We start from the raw sequence: 17433 nt of genomic DNA, 5'->3' as shown, positions 1-17433 counted from the left end.
ATTCTGATATTATTCTTTTGGTGTGAAGTATATGGTCAAGTTGGGATGTTTTCCTGCACTGAAAATGTCATGGTTTTAAAAAAAAAAAAAACAATTTAGCAGCAACCCTGGTGATGTTAATAACCAAGATCATGAATCCTTAGTTAACTTGAGAGGATTCCTGAGAATCTGGATATCATGAGAGAAACAGTGGCGTGGAGGTACTTCAGCCGAGATGTTGTCCCCTTTGCGGCAATGATCGCAGTGGAGTGTACCACGGTTGGATCGTCCACACTGTTCAAAGCTGCGACCTTGAGAGGATTCAGTTTTTATGTCTTTGTCTTCTACTCTTATGTTGTTGCTACACTTGTCCTATTTACACTTTCCCTCATCTTTGGAAGGTGCTTGCTTGATCTTCTCAACTAACTCTTTATTCAATAATATAATACTTTTCAAGATTATGTAATTTTACTTTACTTATGCAGGAAGAGAAGATTACCTTCAGCCAAGTCTCCTCTCTTCTTCAAGATTTTCCTACTTACGCTTCTTGGGTAACTGTTTCAAGATCTATGAGTATTCTTAGGCTTTTTTGTTTTCTAGTTTGCTAACTTGGCGTAAAACAGGCTTACCTCGCGGATAGCTGGTTGTAAAGGAATAGAATATAGTTCCCCAACTCTTTCTTCTGCTATAAGCAACCTCACACCAGCTTTCACCTTCATGCTTGCCGTCTTCTTCAGGTTCCACTCTCTTCTCTTCTATTTCCCTTTTTTTAAAAAAAATTGAGATTTGTGTGTTGCTATATCGTCTAAGTGGTTGTGCTTCTCGGGTGACGGTAAAGGATGGAACAAGTGATGTTAAGAAGCTCTGCAACACAGGCTAAAATCATTGGCACGATAGTATCTATATCTGGTGCTCTTGTTATTGTTCTTTATAAAGGCCCAAAACTTCTTGTTGCTGCATCTTTTGCTTCATTCGAGCCAAGTTGGATCATTGGAGGCCTTCTGCTAGCTTTACAGTTTTTGCTACTTTCAGTCTGGTATATTCTTCAGGTAGTACATAAACTTAATGCTTTACGTTTGATGGTAATTCTTAAAGTTGAGCTAAAGTAAGCAGCTGTACATGATTTCAGACTCAGATCATGGAGATATACCCTGAAGAAATAAGCGTAGTCCTCTTCTACAACATGTGTGCAACGCTAATCTCAGCGTTAGTATGTCTATATGTAGAAAGAGACTTGAATTCCTGGAAGCTTAAACCGGGAGTCTCACTCGTTGCAGTCATATACTCAGTGAGTAATCAAACCTTAGAACTCTCTTTAAGTACATACTCTTTATCTTCTTATCTCAAGCTTGAAGCTGAAACTCTGTTTTAGGGATTCTTTGATACATCATTGGGCTCAGTTATCCACACGTGGGGTCTGCATTTGAAGGGTCCGGTCTATGTATCCTTGTTCAAGCCCTTGTCTATTGCCATTGCAGTTGCCATGGCTTCTATTTTCCTTGGAGATGCACTTCACCTAGGGAGGTACCATTATCATTCATATTCTTACTTTCAACTATAGCGACTCTATATTGAAAAACATAGTTCTAGATTTTTGGTTGTTGGGTAATAAGATTCAGTGATTAGTACATATTATTTTATATCTATGTGTTGTGGCAGTGTGGTTGGATCAGTGATATTGAGCTTTGGATTCTATACTGTGATTTGGGGCAAAGCAAGAGAGGATACAACCAAAACAATAAGTGATTCTGAGCAGTCACTTTTGTTTCCTACACAGAACAGAGAAGATGAAACCTTATCATGAAGATATTCATTATGTTGGATACAAGTGAAATCTTATATATTGTATATATCTTCTTCTTTCGTATCAACATCTTGCATATGCATACGTTTGACCAAATGTATTTTTTCTTGCATTATCTAGAACTAGAAGGTAACAAGAATCTAGTTTCCGTCTTTTAGTTTCATAGATTCGTTAACTGATTTATATCCAGTTGAAGATAGGTCCCAATAATTTAGTTGTCTTTTAGTTTCAGTAGATTCATTAACTAATTTTGTATCCATTTGAAGATGGGTCCCAAGAATTTGGTTCAGTCTTTTAGTTTCAGTAGATTCATTTAATAAATTTTGTATACATTTGAAAATGGGTCCCTGTCCCTGTCTATCTTGTACTATGTATGCTTAAGTTTTGGAATTTATTGATTACTACACAAATATCTTGTATTATGTATGCTCAAGGTTTGGACTCTACTGATTACCACATTAGTTCATGTGTGATACACAAATATCGTGTACTATGTATGCTTAAGAGCGGAGGCAGCTTAGGAGAAGGGGGTCAGCTGACCCCACTACTTTTTCTAAAAAAAAATTGTTTTGTTTTGTTTTAAATAAAAATTTTATTGACCCCATTAAAAAATAAATTTGACCCCACAAAAATAATTATTAAACATTAAAGATAAAATTTAATTATGCAACTAAAATATTTATACTTTTTATCTCTAAAACTTTGGATTTATATAAATTGTATTAGGTCCAACTAATTTATAATATAAAAACATTAAAAAATTAAGTAGACCTAATAATAATAATAATAATAATAATAATACTAATAATAATATGTTCCTCTTCCTCGCGAACACAAGAGCACTAGAGCACCACGGTGTTTTTTTTGTTAAAATTCAAGTTGGTTTTCTATATATTTTTGCTATACTCCTTTGTTTATATTATTATCTTATATATGTTCATGGTCTGAAAATGGCTTAACAATTAGTTTCATATTTAGAAATCGCATCGATGGTCAGTTTTTGGGTGAATGTCTTATTTATTCTATTGAAAAAATATATTTGAAGATATAACCAGTGAAACTGTTATAAAAAAGTTTCAAGCTATGAGTGAACGTAGAGTACATTTGTAATTTTTTTATGGTTTATAAATTATGTTTTTAATTTTTTTTTTGACTCCGATACAATTTTTTTTTGGTTCGGCCGCTTAAGATTTGGACTTTATTGATTACTATATTAGGTCATGTGTGATACACAAATAAAATCATTGTGTATTTTAAATTGATAGCCTGATTAGTTATTATCCTTGTTATAGAATGAAATAAAAATTGATACTGCGAAAAGCAAGAAATCAAAGTCAATTTTATTAATGTATTGATTAAGTAGGAGAAGTAAAACGAGTTTAGGCATAACGTAGAAATAAGGTAAGTGAATAGTTTTAAACCATGTATTTTAAATAAATGATATTCGCTCCGTTTCAGTTTAATTGTCGTTGTAAAATAATTTTTTTGTTTCAAAATAAGTGTCATTTTAAAATTTCAATGCAAAATTTATTAACAGTATTCTCCAGTTTATTTTTGTATTAGTTAAAATATGATTAGGTGTATAAGCAATGATTGTTTTATTTTGGAAATATGTAAAATTCAATGTTTTTTTAATCTATATACATAACTCTAAAATGACAATTAAAATAAAATGAAGGGAGTATTAAATTCTTTTGTTGATCTTAACCAGATGAGCTGGCTCAATTGGAATGGATTTGAAACATTTGTGCAACAAGTTTCTAGTTTGAGTACACTTATCAATCTGAAGAGCTAGAGAATTTAGTAACCGGCCTTCGTCTCCTCCCTGGGAAAACCTCCTTGTTTAAAAAAAATTTACTTTTACATATTTTAAAATATTTTTATTTAAAATTATGAAAAAATATTTTTATTTAAAATTATGAAAAATATTTTATTTCAAAATATTATTATTAGTTAGATGGTGTAGATTTTATTTTATTTATTTTTATTAGATTATTGAAATATTTTGTATATGTTTGATACATATGGTAAACTACAGATGTGTGCGTTAAATGTAATTCGACAAAATAACATCAAAATATTGAGATGAAAATTAAAATTAGAGATAATTTTTTTTGAAAAACAAAAAGATAAAATCTTGTGTTTATGTTATATAAAATTTAAACATATAATAATTACTAATATTACCATATTTTAGGTAAGAAAATTTTAATATTATTAATTTATTACCTTACTGAACTATTTCATATTTTACACAAAATTTATTAATTTATTATGTATATTAGTTTATTAAGTATTAATATAATTAATAAAGTTTATAGTGTACTGGTCCACTTGTTTGATTAACTTCACAAGGAGGATCTTATATCGAAACTCTAATGCTCGAGTAGAGTGTAAAGAGATTTTGTTCTTTTTAGATAAAGACATGAGACCCTGATCCGAACTCAAAGATAACGTGTAGCATTAGAGCTGGGTTCGCGGGTCAACCCGCCCCGCCCGTCCTGCCAACCCGCGGATCGACTCATTGTTTTTCACTCAAAACTTTGACCCGCATGACCTGCAAAGAAAGATTCACATACCCGCATCCGCCCCGCTCAAGTTTGCGGGTAACCCGCGGGACCCGCGGATAATATAAATTTTAATAAAATAATTATTTTAATTATATAATACTTATTTTTCAGTTAAAATAATTAAATTATATATTATTTTCTTAATTTATAGTATTTTATATATTTTTTACGAAAATATATATTATTTTTTGAATTTTATTTATTTTTTTGCGGGTTAGAGGGTACCTGCGATTCAAAATCGACCGACCTGCACCAGCCCCGCGTAGAATCGACTCGACCCGCATCCGCACCCGCACGTTGAATTTTTCAAAATGGCCGATCCGCACCCGTCCCGCAGCGGGTCAAACAGAGCGGGACCCGTGGGTAAAAACTAAAATTTCCCGCTCTATGTAGCATGATGGCATAGGACAGTATGGTTCGCCCCATCTATTCTACCTTATATGCTTTTATAACATGGTAGACAATGGGGTGTCATACAAACTTGTATGCTTTACAGAGAACCAAATGAGATCAGAAACCATTTTGTTTTTGCATGATGCACTTACTCTTTTACAATTTCGACTCTCATCTTTTGCTGAACAAATAAGTCTAATTCAAAACAGAAATCAGGGACACGAAGCTTCTTAAAATTCTGAAAGTGCATACTTTGCCAATTATAACAAAGTAAAAACTAAAGAAGACAAATGATATGGTTTGATTTTTAAAAGTTCTTTGTCTTCCGTGACTCTGTATTTGCTTTTGTGTGGCTTCCATGGCGCAAAATCTCTCTCTCCTTCCAAGGCTAATACTGTTTTGGTTTCTTGTTCAAGTCTTGAGATCATCAGACATAGCAGAAGGTATGCAATGTGTGGTCAGAATATCTAAAGTTGCCATTTTTGCAGTCTTAGTTTACAGAACAACAATCTGTCCAAAATACCACAGAGAGATTTTAGCTAAAAGGTTATTATGTCTACAGATCATCAGAGAGAATCATTCATACCTGATGATAATCAAGATTAAACTCCATGTATTCATCCTCACAATTCTCCACCATCTCAGCCAAACATTTCAAGTTTTTCACAGGTTTGCCATTGAAAGCAACAACCTACACAGGCAGAGTTTATAAACCATTTAGAGAGCTGACAGAAGCATCAAACACATGATTATGCAAATTTATACAGACCTGTGTATTGACAATCTCCTCATAACCAATGTTGATGTCAGAAACAAGAACCTGAAAAGTAATACACGGATGTTATATCAAAGGCAAAGAATAATGTTTGATCGCGCAAACCAAACCAACCTGTGAAACTACAACAAGTTGCTCGTCCACGGATTGAGTCATTGCATGAAGATGTTTCTCCAAAAGCTTGACAGGTGCATCATACTCGTATTCTTTTCCATACTACAAAAACATATAATGGGAAATGGTTACATTGCGTGTGAGATACTTAGAGAGTAAGAGACAAGATATATAGAGAGAGTAAAAGACCTCAGAGCGAAGATAAGGAACAGAAACAGTTGTAAAAACAAAGCCAGCAACGATGAAGTAGGAAGGAGGTTTGCCACTTATGTGTGCAGGGATTAGCTTCTTGTGGATTGCAAGTTTTACGTTGAACTCAAGAATCTCTTTGTTACGCAGGATCTTCACAAGTGCAGAATCCCCAGTGTACTTTTGAGATATAAGATAGCTAAACCCAATTCTTTCTCCATGCCTAAATGGAACTATACAAAAATATCCAAACAAGAACATAAAGCCAAGAATGTCTAAGACTCACTAATTGGTAATAAGAAGAAATGATTACCAGTTCCATCATTAGCAATATTAACTCCATCAAAGCTGAGGATGATATCGGAGGGCTTCAAAACCTGCGACTCCGGGGCGGTTGGCTCGATTCTCCTTATCCTCACTCCCTTTTGATGAGACTCCATTCCCATTTTCTTACGCAAGTCTGGATTCTCCATCTTCTGCCACTCAATCCCAATCACAGGAAAGCCTAAAACAAGTACAAGTGATGAGACACAATGTAGTAGATATAGAAAGAAACACCAAAGAGACTTTAAAATGTGCCTGTGTATTTATTGTGCTTCTCATAATCTTGAATGAAATGTTCAATCACAGGCGTTGGTATGACATAACCAATGTTCTCAGCATCTTCATGTTTCAACGACTGAAACGCAATCCCCACGCATTTTCCCTTGTCGTTAAACGCAGGACCACCAGAGTTCCCAGAGTTTATAGCCGCGTCAATCTGCAACCCCAAAAGCTCTGTCGATCCATGTACATAAGACAGTATCTCTATCCGAGAAACAACACCGCTCGTGACGGAGATAGTGTCTCCACCAATCGGATAACCAACAACAGTTACAGCATCTTGCAAAGCTGGTAAATCTCCAAACTCCACAGGAGACACTCCTTCCCAAAACTCATCATCACTAACTGTCAACAAAGCTGCAAATAATCCCCAAGAAACAATCAAGAAACTGTTCCATTGCAACACAAACCTGGGGCTGTAAACTATTTAGTAAAGATTTTAATTTTTAAAAAAAATTTAGGTGTCTATCTATGTCTATATATTTTTTCTTTAAGAAATCTTGGAACTAATCTTCATTTGGCTTTGTTCAGAACCGGTCCTTACAACAAGGAACTTACTATCCTAAAGTATCCATATGTTTTTATTCCGGGTATTTTCTGATTCCTAGTTTTACTGTCCTAACCGAAACAAATCTGAAATTAGCTGAATCCAATCCAAAATTACCTTAACCGAATGCGAACCGAACCCTAAACTATCCCAACCGAAAACGGAATGTAATAAATGGATCCTCTAGTCCCCTACCCAAACTACCCAATACCCAAATTGCACAGGGCTAATTGCAACACAAAACTAAAACCAACAAGAAACTTACCAATGTCGCATTCAGTTCCAATGGCTAATACTGTAGCTAGATACTTTGTGTCGGAGCCACGCTTCTTGAGCTTAACTTGAGTATGATGCTCAACGGAATGTGCGTTCGTCAAAACCCTTCTTCCTCCTATTATGAAGCCACTACTACCGGAGCTGTACTGCCGTTTCATCTGCCACGGCAGGGAGAAGTTAGGATCAGTGTGGACGCAGAAGACTTTCACCACAGCGTCCATGGAAGGCACGACTTTCACCACAGTCTCCCAGCTCGGAGCAGCAGGTGTGGATTCCGATGTTGCTGCTGCTGAAACAGTCGTCGCATTGTTGCAATCAGAGTGGTGGTGGTGAGGAAGAGACGACCTCTGGCTGACTACGCCGCCGCGTTGCTGCTCGGTGGTTTCGGATGGGTTGTTGCTCAGTCTGCGCTTTTTGCCTCTCCCACGGTTGAGTCGCGGCGGAGATGGGTTGGTTTCAGGAGGCTCAGGGGACGGAGATTCGTTCAGATGTGTGACGGAAGCTTCTTTAACTTCGCCGGTGGCGTTTTCGGCTGATTGTGTTTTGAGTTTGCGAGCTCTCTTTTGAGAAGGTTTCATCTTTCTCTAAACCCACAAGTAAAAAAAGAAGAAATGAACTTTTCCTCTGAAATGTATAATACTCTCAGAGAAGGACTCTGTTTCGACGCGGCTAGGGCTTATCACCGGATTGTGATGTAATTGTCAGGGTGTAAGAAACGGCGATCGGTTGTGCCTTTGTGTCTGAATATAGAAACATGGGCCTGAATTTGGACTCCTTATTCAAATTTATCGAGCTTGGGTTTTAAATACGGAACCTAAATATACTTTGAACCCATGCATCATGACATCATGTTATCACTAGGATTACGCCAGGCCCAGTTCAATCATTTTAAAAAATACTTTTGACATGTTATAAATCAAAATCTGTGGATTTCGATAACCAGTCCTTACACTTAGAGAAAGAGATGGCCCAACCCTAAAGAGAGAGAGGCGGCTGCGAAACTTGGAGAGGAGAGAGAGAGGCAGCTATAAATTGCATATTTTTTAATTCGTTTATGTTTATGATTTGTAATATTTTCTATTATTATATTTCCATTTATCTCTCTTGTAACCCCTATATAAAGGGAACACTTATTCATTAATAATATATAAAACCTTACGGTTCAAAATCCTTCAGTTTACAACACGTTATCAGCACGATAGTCTCTAACACCCTGAGCCTAAAACTAAATCCCTAAAACCCTAAAACCCTAAATGAAAAGGAATCTGCCTTGGAACTTCGAAGAGGCCGTTCTCCCAAACCGTGAGGACCCAGAAGACGATCAAGATATCAAATCGAAGCCCTGGCCGAGACGAATCAGTCAGTGCAAACCGCTTGTCGATCTGACCACCGACGCGCCTTCACGCACAGATACAGTGCGCGCCGATTTGCTTTGGAACCCTAATCTGAACCCGACGATACCTACGAACCCTAATCCGTTCGCGGCTCCGTTCCAGCTCGTGTCCACCTGATCAGCTCCAACCCCAAGGCATTCCTGATCCTAGACGAACTCAGCTCCATCCTACATCAAGGATAGCTCGCGATCCGACATCAACAGCTCTCGTTCGCATCATAGCCGCTCGCGATCCGATAGAAGCAGCTCGCGTCCCGATCGTGTCTAAGCTCGAGGTTCATTCTTGGTGGTCCGGTTTCTACAAACAACTAAACTAAAGGTATTTCGAATTCTAAGAACATAATGAATCGAATTTGGTTGATTGTAAAGAATGAAACCCTAAAATATAATCTCTAAGATGAAAGTCATAGGATAATAGATCAATCCCTAAGCGAGTAAATCGAAGCTCTATAAGTTTGATCCCCAAACCCTAAAAATCAAGATTGATCTATTGATCAATTAAAATCAGAACCTTAAAGGTTTTGAATCTCAAATCAAATCCCTTTGATCTAAGATCAAATTTTCGAAATCCCTAAACCCTAATTCGAAAACTATTGATTAATTAAAACTGGTTGATTGATTGATTGAGATTGAATTTGATCATCCTGAAATTGAAATTGCTTGTTAATAAAATCGAAACACTAAAACCCTAATTCTGAAAATAGATTTTGATTGTTTGAAATTGAACATTGATTGGTTGATTTGATCACCTAGAACTATTGTTAGGATTGTTCAAACTCGAGTCTGATTGTTTGGCTTGTTTAAACTAAAACCCTAATGACCTAGTTTAGATTATTTTAAAATTGAAATCTGAAACTACATATTAGGTTAAACTGTTCTAGACTTGATCATACTCATGGCCGTGTGGCCTTGTTGCATTCATACCATAACTTAATCACATTGATTGATTGCAATTACACTTAGAACTTATTCTAGGAATGGTGTTGAATTTAATCAAATAGTCGTGTGGCTTGATCTTTGCTTGGCCGATAGGTTTGCTTGTTTTGATTGCATCATGAACTGATAGAAACAAGCCATGTTAGGATTGCAATTACACGACAAACTAAATGCATAAAAACGAACTACTTTGCATCCATGGCCGTGCGGCTTGCTCATTGGCCGTGAGGCATAGATCTTGGCTGTGAAGGCTTGTTTGATTGTTTGAACATAAAACCCTAATCGTTTAAATATTAAAAACTATTCCTAAAAGATCTAAAAATATTAATCTATAACTTTAGATGTCGAAAATCAACAACCTTGATTTCGCTGCCCTAAATCTATCTGGAGACAATTACTTTCAGTGGGCGCTCGATGCTAAGATCATCCTGAAATCCAAGGGACTCGGTGAGTGTATCACCGAGAACAATAATGCCAATGAAAAGGATCGTTACAGAGCCATTTTGATCATTCGTCATCATCTAGCTGAGAGTCTCAAGGATCAATACATAACCATTGAGAATCCACTAGATCTTTGGAATGAATTGAAATCGAGATATGATCACCAGAGAATGGTGATCTTACCAAAAGCTCGGTTTGATTGGACGAATCTGAGTATCCAAGACTATAAGTCTGTGGACGAATATAACTCTGCACTGTTTAAGATTGTTTTTAAAATGAAACCGTGTGGTGAAAGTATTACAGAACAGGATATGCTTGAGAAAACTTTTTTCCACTTTCCATGCAAGCAATGTGTTGTTACAACAACAGTACCGAGAGAAAGGTTTCAAACCTATGCTAATCTTATTTCTTGTCTCTTGCTCGCTGAGCAGAACAATGAATTACTAATGAGAAACAGTTAGATGAGACCACTTGGATCAGTTCCACTACCTGATGCACACGCTACAGAGGACAATAAAGAGTCCAACCACGTCCAAGGAAACGGCCAGCATGGCCGTGGTCGAGACAAATCGAACGGACGTGGCCACAGTCGTAGATCCTTTGGCCGCGGGTGAGGAAATGGTCGAGACCATGGACGGGACCGTGGCTCATTTGGACGAGGCCATGGTCGTGGCCGTGGATCTTCTTTCAAACCCCCAACACTCTACTAAATCAGAGAAATATGTGTGCCATGTGGAATTAGCAATCATTGGGCTAAGACTTGTAGGACTCCTAAGCATCTAGTTGACCTCTATCAAGAGAGCTTGAAAGGGAAGAATCCTGAAGCCCATATGACTTACCAAGATGATGAAAACGACTTCAATCATGAGAAGGACGATCTTATGGATTATGAAACTTCAGATTGTCTAAAAAAAAAAAAAAAAAAACTGAAGATTGATTTCGACATTTGTAATCTAAATTCTATGTTCTTTGTTTTGATGTTTTTCATTTCTATGTTTTTCATTTCTATGAACTTGTTTTATTAGAACTTAATAAAAGGAATGAGTGAATTTTGAAAATGCCAATATGATTTGCGGGTATGGTACACATAAAGGGCTATGGCCAGATATGTATAAGGGCAAGCATTTAGATGCTTTATGTTTACCGAGAAAAACCCATTGAGATTATATAGAGATATAAGAATGAATGGTTTCCATATTGAAACAATGGGCGAAGGAAACAAAGAGTTCCTTCAGATATATGTATAAAATCGCCCAAGGCCATAATGAGTTCTATAAAAAAAAAAAACTATACCTACATTCTCTATTGATCTAGACTATACCAAGATCAGTATGATAGAGGCAATAGTCATGGTAACCAGAATGGTTTACCCACAAAATTATACACTTTATGGTTTGACCGGATTGACCATCCTGGTCCAAAACATGATGTGAAATTGATATTGGAAAGGGCACAAAGAGTTATCCCATAGAATCTCACGTGTGTGGAATGAACACAAGGGAAACTCATTAGGCCATGATGTCCCAAAGCACTTAAAGATTATAGTATGTCCATGAGGGGGCAGTGAGGACAAATCTGCACATGTCCATACTATATATAGCTTGGCTGAATCCTTTTATAAATCTGTATAGGCCATTACCCATATGTCCAAACTCTCAGTCCAAGGCTTGGGGACACACGAATTTACATGCATCTTAACTAATAAGCATCAGACTATTAAGTGAGCATAGATATTCCCATCTCAAATTTATTACGGGTCATGAGCCAGACATATAACATCTTGAGATATTTGGATAAGCCACCACAAATATATGTGCCGTCTAAGATAGATCCTTAGAAGAGGATGAGGATGGGGATATATGTTGGATATGAATCTCCCACAAATAATGAAGTACCTTGAGCCAAATATGGGTGATCTATTTAGTGGCCAAGAACACGGATTGCAAAGTTTAATGGATCCGACTATCCAACATTAGGGGGAGAAAATAATAAGCTGGTAAGAGAAACAGAATGGCATCGACCATCATTGTCTTGGCAAGATCCTCAGACTAAAGAATGTGAAATAGACGTCCAAAGATTATACATTTACAAAGCTAGCTAATCAAATGTCAGACACATTTGCTGATCCGAAAAAGAATGACTAAGTCATATATAAACCAGCTTGTAAAGCACCAACTAATTTGATGTCCAAGAGAGACACAGTCAAGTTGCTACAGATTCTATACAAGATAAACCAATAAGTTCCAAAGATAAGAATCCTCGGAAACAAAAGAGAAAGGTGCATAGAATGATAAAACAAATCCGAGGTCAAGGAAATCATCCCAGACATAGAGATAAGGCCAGCCGGCTCTAAGGTACAGGTACCAAACAATGTAGCTTGGGACGCCAAGCTGCAAAGTATTAAAGGTCCTGATAATAATGAATCTCAATCGATTATATCATGTCTAGAACATAATGGAACACAATAAGGAATGTCGACATAAGATGATACAAGGTAGCACTTGAATTTATGAATATAAGCGAAGATCATGAACCCACGTCAATATAAGAGTGCGCACTCGTAGAACAGATTGAATGGAAACGTGAGGTTAAATAGTTTAAAGAAGAAAGACGTATTTGGCCATATGATTAAGACGCCATATGATGTTAAAACCAGTGGATATAAATGGGTCTTGTGAGGAATAGAAATCGTGAGATATAAAGCTAATGTTGCACAAGGATTCTCACAAAGACCAGTAATAGATTATGAGGAGATATACTCCCATGTGGTGGATGCAACTACTTTTAAGATTTCTCATAAGTCTGGCTATATAAGAGAGAAAATTAGACTTGCAGCAAACTGATGTAGTGACTGCATATTTATATGGTCCACTGGATAATGAATTATTTATATGGTCCATTGGATAATGAAAGTACTAGAGGGTATTGAGCTGAATGTACAGCAAGTTCTCGAGAACAATATTGATAATCATCGAAATATATGATCTGAATATCCTAGGAACCTCTGGATACAATTTCTCAAACGGTTGAATACCTTAAGAAAGAATTGGAGATGAAAGATCTCAGGAAAACAAAATTCTGTTTGGGATTACAACTTGAGTACATAAATGATGGGATCCTTGTGCATCAGATGGCATACACTGAAAAGGTACTCAAGAGATTCAATATGGCCGATTGCCATTCTATGACCAGCCCCATAGTCGTGAGGTCTCTCGGCCTGGACACTGACCCATTCCGTCCCAAGATGGACGATGAAGATGACCTAGGTCCCGAAATGCCATATCTCAGTGCCATAGGAGCTTTAATGTACTTGGCAACTCACACACGGCCTGATATAAGCTTTGCCGTGAACCTACTATCTAGGTTTAGCTCCTGTCCGACCCAGATGCATTGGAATGAGATCAAACATGTTCTTCGTTACCTGCAAGGAACGAAAGACTTGGGTCTATATTATACTAACCATAACAAAGATGGTTTAGTTGGCGTTGCTGATGCTGGTTATTTATCAGATCCACATCAAGCTCGATCACAGACAGGATATGTCTTTACACATGGAGGTACGGCCATATCATGGCGTTCCAAGAAACAAACCTTCACAGCCACTTCATCTAATCACTCGGAAATCTTGGCCATACATGAGGCCAGCCGCGAGTGTGTTTGGTTGAGGTCGATGACCCAACACGTCCGAGCTGATTGCGGGATGGCCGAGTGCAAAAAGCCAACCGTGATGTATGAGGACAATGCTGTGTGCATTGCTCAGCTCAAGGACGGTTACATAAAAAGTGATAGGACGAAGCACATATTTCCTAAGTTCTTCTTTACTCACGAGCTTCAGAAAGCCGATGAGGTCCAGGTCGTCCAAGTACAATCTATTGACAATTCAGCTGGCCTATTCACCAAGACACTTCCTACATGCACGTTCAGGAAGCTCATGCATCATATTGGGATGCGTAGGCTGAAGGACCTCCACTGAGGTTCACATCAGGGGGAGTAGTACGTGTTGTACTCTTTTTTCTTCATCATGGTTTTGTCCCACTGGGTTTTCCTGATAAGGTTTTAATGAGGCAACATTAAGCGTATTACAATCCCTGTATGGTTATGGCATCCAAGGGGGAGTGTTATAAATCAATTGGTGGATGTCCATAACCGGCTCATACACTTAGAGAGAGAGACGGACAACCCTAGAGAGAGAGAGGCGGCCGCGAGACTTGGAGAAGAGAGAGAGGCGGCTACAACTTGCCTATTTCCTATTATTGTATTTGCATTTATCTCTCTTATAACCCCTATATAAAGGGAACACTTATTCATTAATAATATACGGAAACTTACAGTTTTAAATCCTTAAGTTTACAACATGACATTCATTTTCCTATGGATCGATCGCATTAATGATCGATCATATTTTTATTGTTTTTACATAGTGTTGGGTGTTGTTCGTTTGCTCAACCAAGTGATCCATCTGGGTGAAGATGCAAATCGATGTTCGTTTTGTGCATTTTAATGCTATATCCAGATGGATCACCCAGCTAAATTTTTAAAAACTCATCTCAAATTCTCACCCAAATGAAGGTGAGTCTTGTGGTGGTGCATCTGGATGCAGATGCATCTAGTTCAGTACAAAATGATAAATTACAAAAATGATCTTTTAAAATTAAAATATTATTTTAAAACGTAAATTCTATTTTTTTGCAAATATATTTTTTCCGCCAGAACCGAAAAATATATTTTCCCGCAAAAACTGAAAAACACATTTTCCCGCCAAAACCGCAAAATGCGTCTTTCCTCAGAAAAACGTAAAACACACATTTCCATAAAACACACTTTTCGGCCAAACTAGTAAAACCGCACTTTTCAGCCAAAATCGAAAACACACATTTTCCCGCCAAAACCGAAAAATGCATTTTCCCGCCAAAAACCCAAAAAACGTATATTCCCGCCAAAACCCCAAAAACATATTTTCCCGCCAAATTGGAAAAACGTATATTCCCGCCAAAACCCCAAAAACCTATTTTCCTGCCAAAACTGGAAAAACACATTTTCTTGCCAAAACCGGAAAAATGCATTTCCCCACCAAACCAGAAAAAACGCATTTTTCGCCAAAACGGAAAAACGCATTTTCCCGCCAAAACCAGAAAAATGCAATTTCCCGCCAAAACCGAAAAAACGCATTTTCCCGCCAAAACGGGAAAAATATATTTTCCTGCCAAAACTGGAAAAACGTATTTTCCCCCCGCCTAAGCTGGAAAACACATTTTCCCGCCAGAACTGGAAAAACATATTTTCCGTCAAAACTAGAAAAAAACGTATTTTCCCGTCAAAACCGGAAAAAACGCATTTTCCCTCCAAAACTGGAAAAATGTATTTTCCCACCAAAACCGCAAAAAAAAATTTCCGCCAAAAACGCAAAAATGCGCTTTTCCCGTCAAAAACGCAAAAATGCACATTTCCCGCCAATACCGCAAAAATGCATTTTTTCCGCCAAAATCGCGAAAAAAAAAGTTTTCCGTCAAACCCGCAAAACGCACTTTTTCGTCAAAAACACTTTTTCCGCCAAACCCGCAAAACGTATTTTTTCCGCCAAAACCGCAAAAACGTATTTTCCGCCAAACCCATAGAAAATGTATTTTCCGCCAAAACCACAAAAATGCACTGCACTTTTTCGTCAAAACACATTTTTCCTCAAAAACAGCAAAAACATTTTCCGCCAAAATCGTAAAAATGCTATTTTTCCGCCGAAACATAAAAAGAGATATTTTAGTCATTGTATTAACAAGTCCACCTGGATGCAGATGCAAGTTAAAAAATGAAAAGCAAACGAACATAGCTGCATTCAAATGATTCATCTGGATTCATGGACGAAATGAAGAAACGAACAACACCCAGATGAAGCATCTGGATGCATCTTCCAGATGTACAAACGAACAGGGCCTTGATCGCTCCTATCGCCTCTTAACCAAGTGGATTTTATGTATTTTTGTACCTTGGCATCTGGATCTTGGGTTGGATTCGAGTCGAGTCTTTCATATCCTAGACATTTGGATCCAACAAACTATTTAGAAATTTTCAATTTGGTTTCGGGTCGTTTTTTTTTGGATCCAGGACAGTTCAGTAACAATATGAATAGCTATGAAGAACCGTTATTTTTTTTGCTACAAATGGCTCCAGTTCGGTTTCGGGTCTTTCGAGTATTTTGGGTCGGTGTTTTGTAACTTTCGGGTATACATTGAGTAATTCTTGTCTATTTTACCTTACGCATGGATTTATACCCCAAAAATATGTACAAACAACTTAAAGCCAGCAACTTTCCCTATCTTTGGCGCATCAATCATGTTCTTATGGAGCTTTGACGCCTCAAATTTGTCTTGACAGACCATGAGGCATCTGTTCATCCTTTCCTGGAACAGATAAAACCAATTTCAGTAACATAGCAACAAAAAAAAGTTAATAGTCATAATTAAAACCTGAAACTGAAACTGAGCCATTTTGCCTTTGAAACACTGCTGAGATTTGACAACAGAAATACTGTAGTGCTCACACAGTTGGCTTTCTCCTCTTGCCGTCAAAGCACTCGTATGCACATTTTGAAATAAGCTTGCTGCAATTTGATCATTATTCACATCAACATTATCAAGTTAACCGCAACTGAATATAATTAGTGCCTGTATGTAAAAAATACAATATCGAAAAAACAATACACTTTTCATAAAACTTGAGTTATAGTAACCACGTGTTACTGATTAGGTGGTACATGGCGTTTCAGCATCCCTGAGGGAGCTTAATTTGAATTCGTTGCTACTCAGATTACCCTAATGCCTAATGTATGGCCACGTGGATATGTGACCATGCTTTGTGTCCATTTGAATATTCAGAAAGAAGATTTATTGGTGGGATGCACCTCCCTTTATGGATTAGTATTAGTCTGGGCTTCGGCCTAGGATACCCCATAAAGAAAAAGAACTTGAGTTATATATAGTTATTGCTATAAATCATATTGTGGATGGCTCATAACCATAGCATCTTCGAAGACCATACTCGGCCCATACACATAGGCGGCTAAGTCTTTGGGATGTTTTTCTTTTCTCTTGTCTTAGTAGTTTCACTAATCCTAGTTGGTTTAGGTTTTGAATACTTTCCATATTTCTATATCTTGTAATCTTTATATAAAGGAACCATATGTTTTATGAATAAATATACAAACTATTCCCCTTAGTTTTATAACACGTTATCAGCACGATAGCCTCTAAAACCCTAAAGCTAAAACCAAAAATCGATAAACCCTAATCGTACCCGGTGAATACCCTAATCCCGATTGCATCCCGATCCTACGCGTTCCCGATCAGCAACCCCGCGTTCCCGTCTCAGCTTCAGACGATCTCAGCTCAGACGAACTCAGCCTCAGTTCTTGATCCAGGA

The 17433-nt window shown here is 37.3% G+C and overlaps 2 protein-coding genes across 2 annotated transcripts; one reads left to right on the top strand and one right to left on the bottom strand.

The window, feature by feature from the left end:
* On the top strand, positions 1 to 1935 carry LOC106368955 (WAT1-related protein At4g15540-like). The gene is made up of 7 exons (XM_013809034.3): positions 1 to 380; positions 465 to 530; positions 603 to 716; positions 818 to 1028; positions 1109 to 1267; positions 1352 to 1503; positions 1639 to 1935. The coding sequence occupies exons 1-7, from the start codon at positions 178 to 180 to the stop codon at positions 1781 to 1783; spliced, it is 1050 nt and encodes a 349-aa protein (XP_013664488.1). The 5' UTR covers positions 1 to 177; the 3' UTR covers positions 1784 to 1935.
* A 2923-nt stretch (positions 1936 to 4858) lies between these two features.
* On the bottom strand, positions 4859 to 8017 carry LOC106368956 (protease Do-like 9). Its single transcript, XM_013809035.3, has 8 exons — positions 7240 to 8017; positions 6404 to 6784; positions 6138 to 6329; positions 5825 to 6057; positions 5636 to 5737; positions 5516 to 5566; positions 5333 to 5437; positions 4859 to 5256 (listed from the first exon to the last, which is right to left on the bottom strand). The coding sequence occupies exons 1-8, from the start codon at positions 7826 to 7828 to the stop codon at positions 5242 to 5244; spliced, it is 1668 nt and encodes a 555-aa protein (XP_013664489.1). The 5' UTR covers positions 7829 to 8017; the 3' UTR covers positions 4859 to 5241.
* Between the last annotated feature and the right edge of the window lie 9416 nt (positions 8018 to 17433).

The sequence above is a fragment of the Brassica napus genome, chromosome C4 (assembly GCF_020379485.1).
Source record: "Brassica napus cultivar Da-Ae chromosome C4, Da-Ae, whole genome shotgun sequence".
NCBI classification, from domain to species: Eukaryota; Viridiplantae; Streptophyta; class Magnoliopsida; order Brassicales; family Brassicaceae; genus Brassica; species Brassica napus.
The sequence above is the reverse complement of the archived record's forward strand: the minus strand, read 5'-3'. Positions and strand labels throughout refer to the sequence as shown.

Coding starts and splice junctions, on each gene's coding strand:
- LOC106368955 (XM_013809034.3), top strand. CDS start 178: ATGAGAGAAACAGTGGCGTGGAGGTACTTCAGCCGAGATGTTGTCCCC. Junction 381..464: donor CTTTCCCTCATCTTTGGAAG/GTGCTTGCTTGA, acceptor TTACTTATGCAG/GAAGAGAAGATTACCTTCAG. Junction 531..602: donor TTCCTACTTACGCTTCTTGG/GTAACTGTTTCA, acceptor GGCGTAAAACAG/GCTTACCTCGCGGATAGCTG.
- LOC106368956 (XM_013809035.3), bottom strand. CDS start 7,828: ATGAAACCTTCTCAAAAGAGAGCTCGCAAACTCAAAACACAATCAGCC. Junction 6,330..6,403: donor GAAGCACAATAAATACACAG/GCACATTTTAAA, acceptor TACTTGTTTTAG/GCTTTCCTGTGATTGGGATT. Junction 5,738..5,824: donor TTCCTTATCTTCGCTCTGAG/GTCTTTTACTCT, acceptor ATGTTTTTGTAG/TATGGAAAAGAATACGAGTA.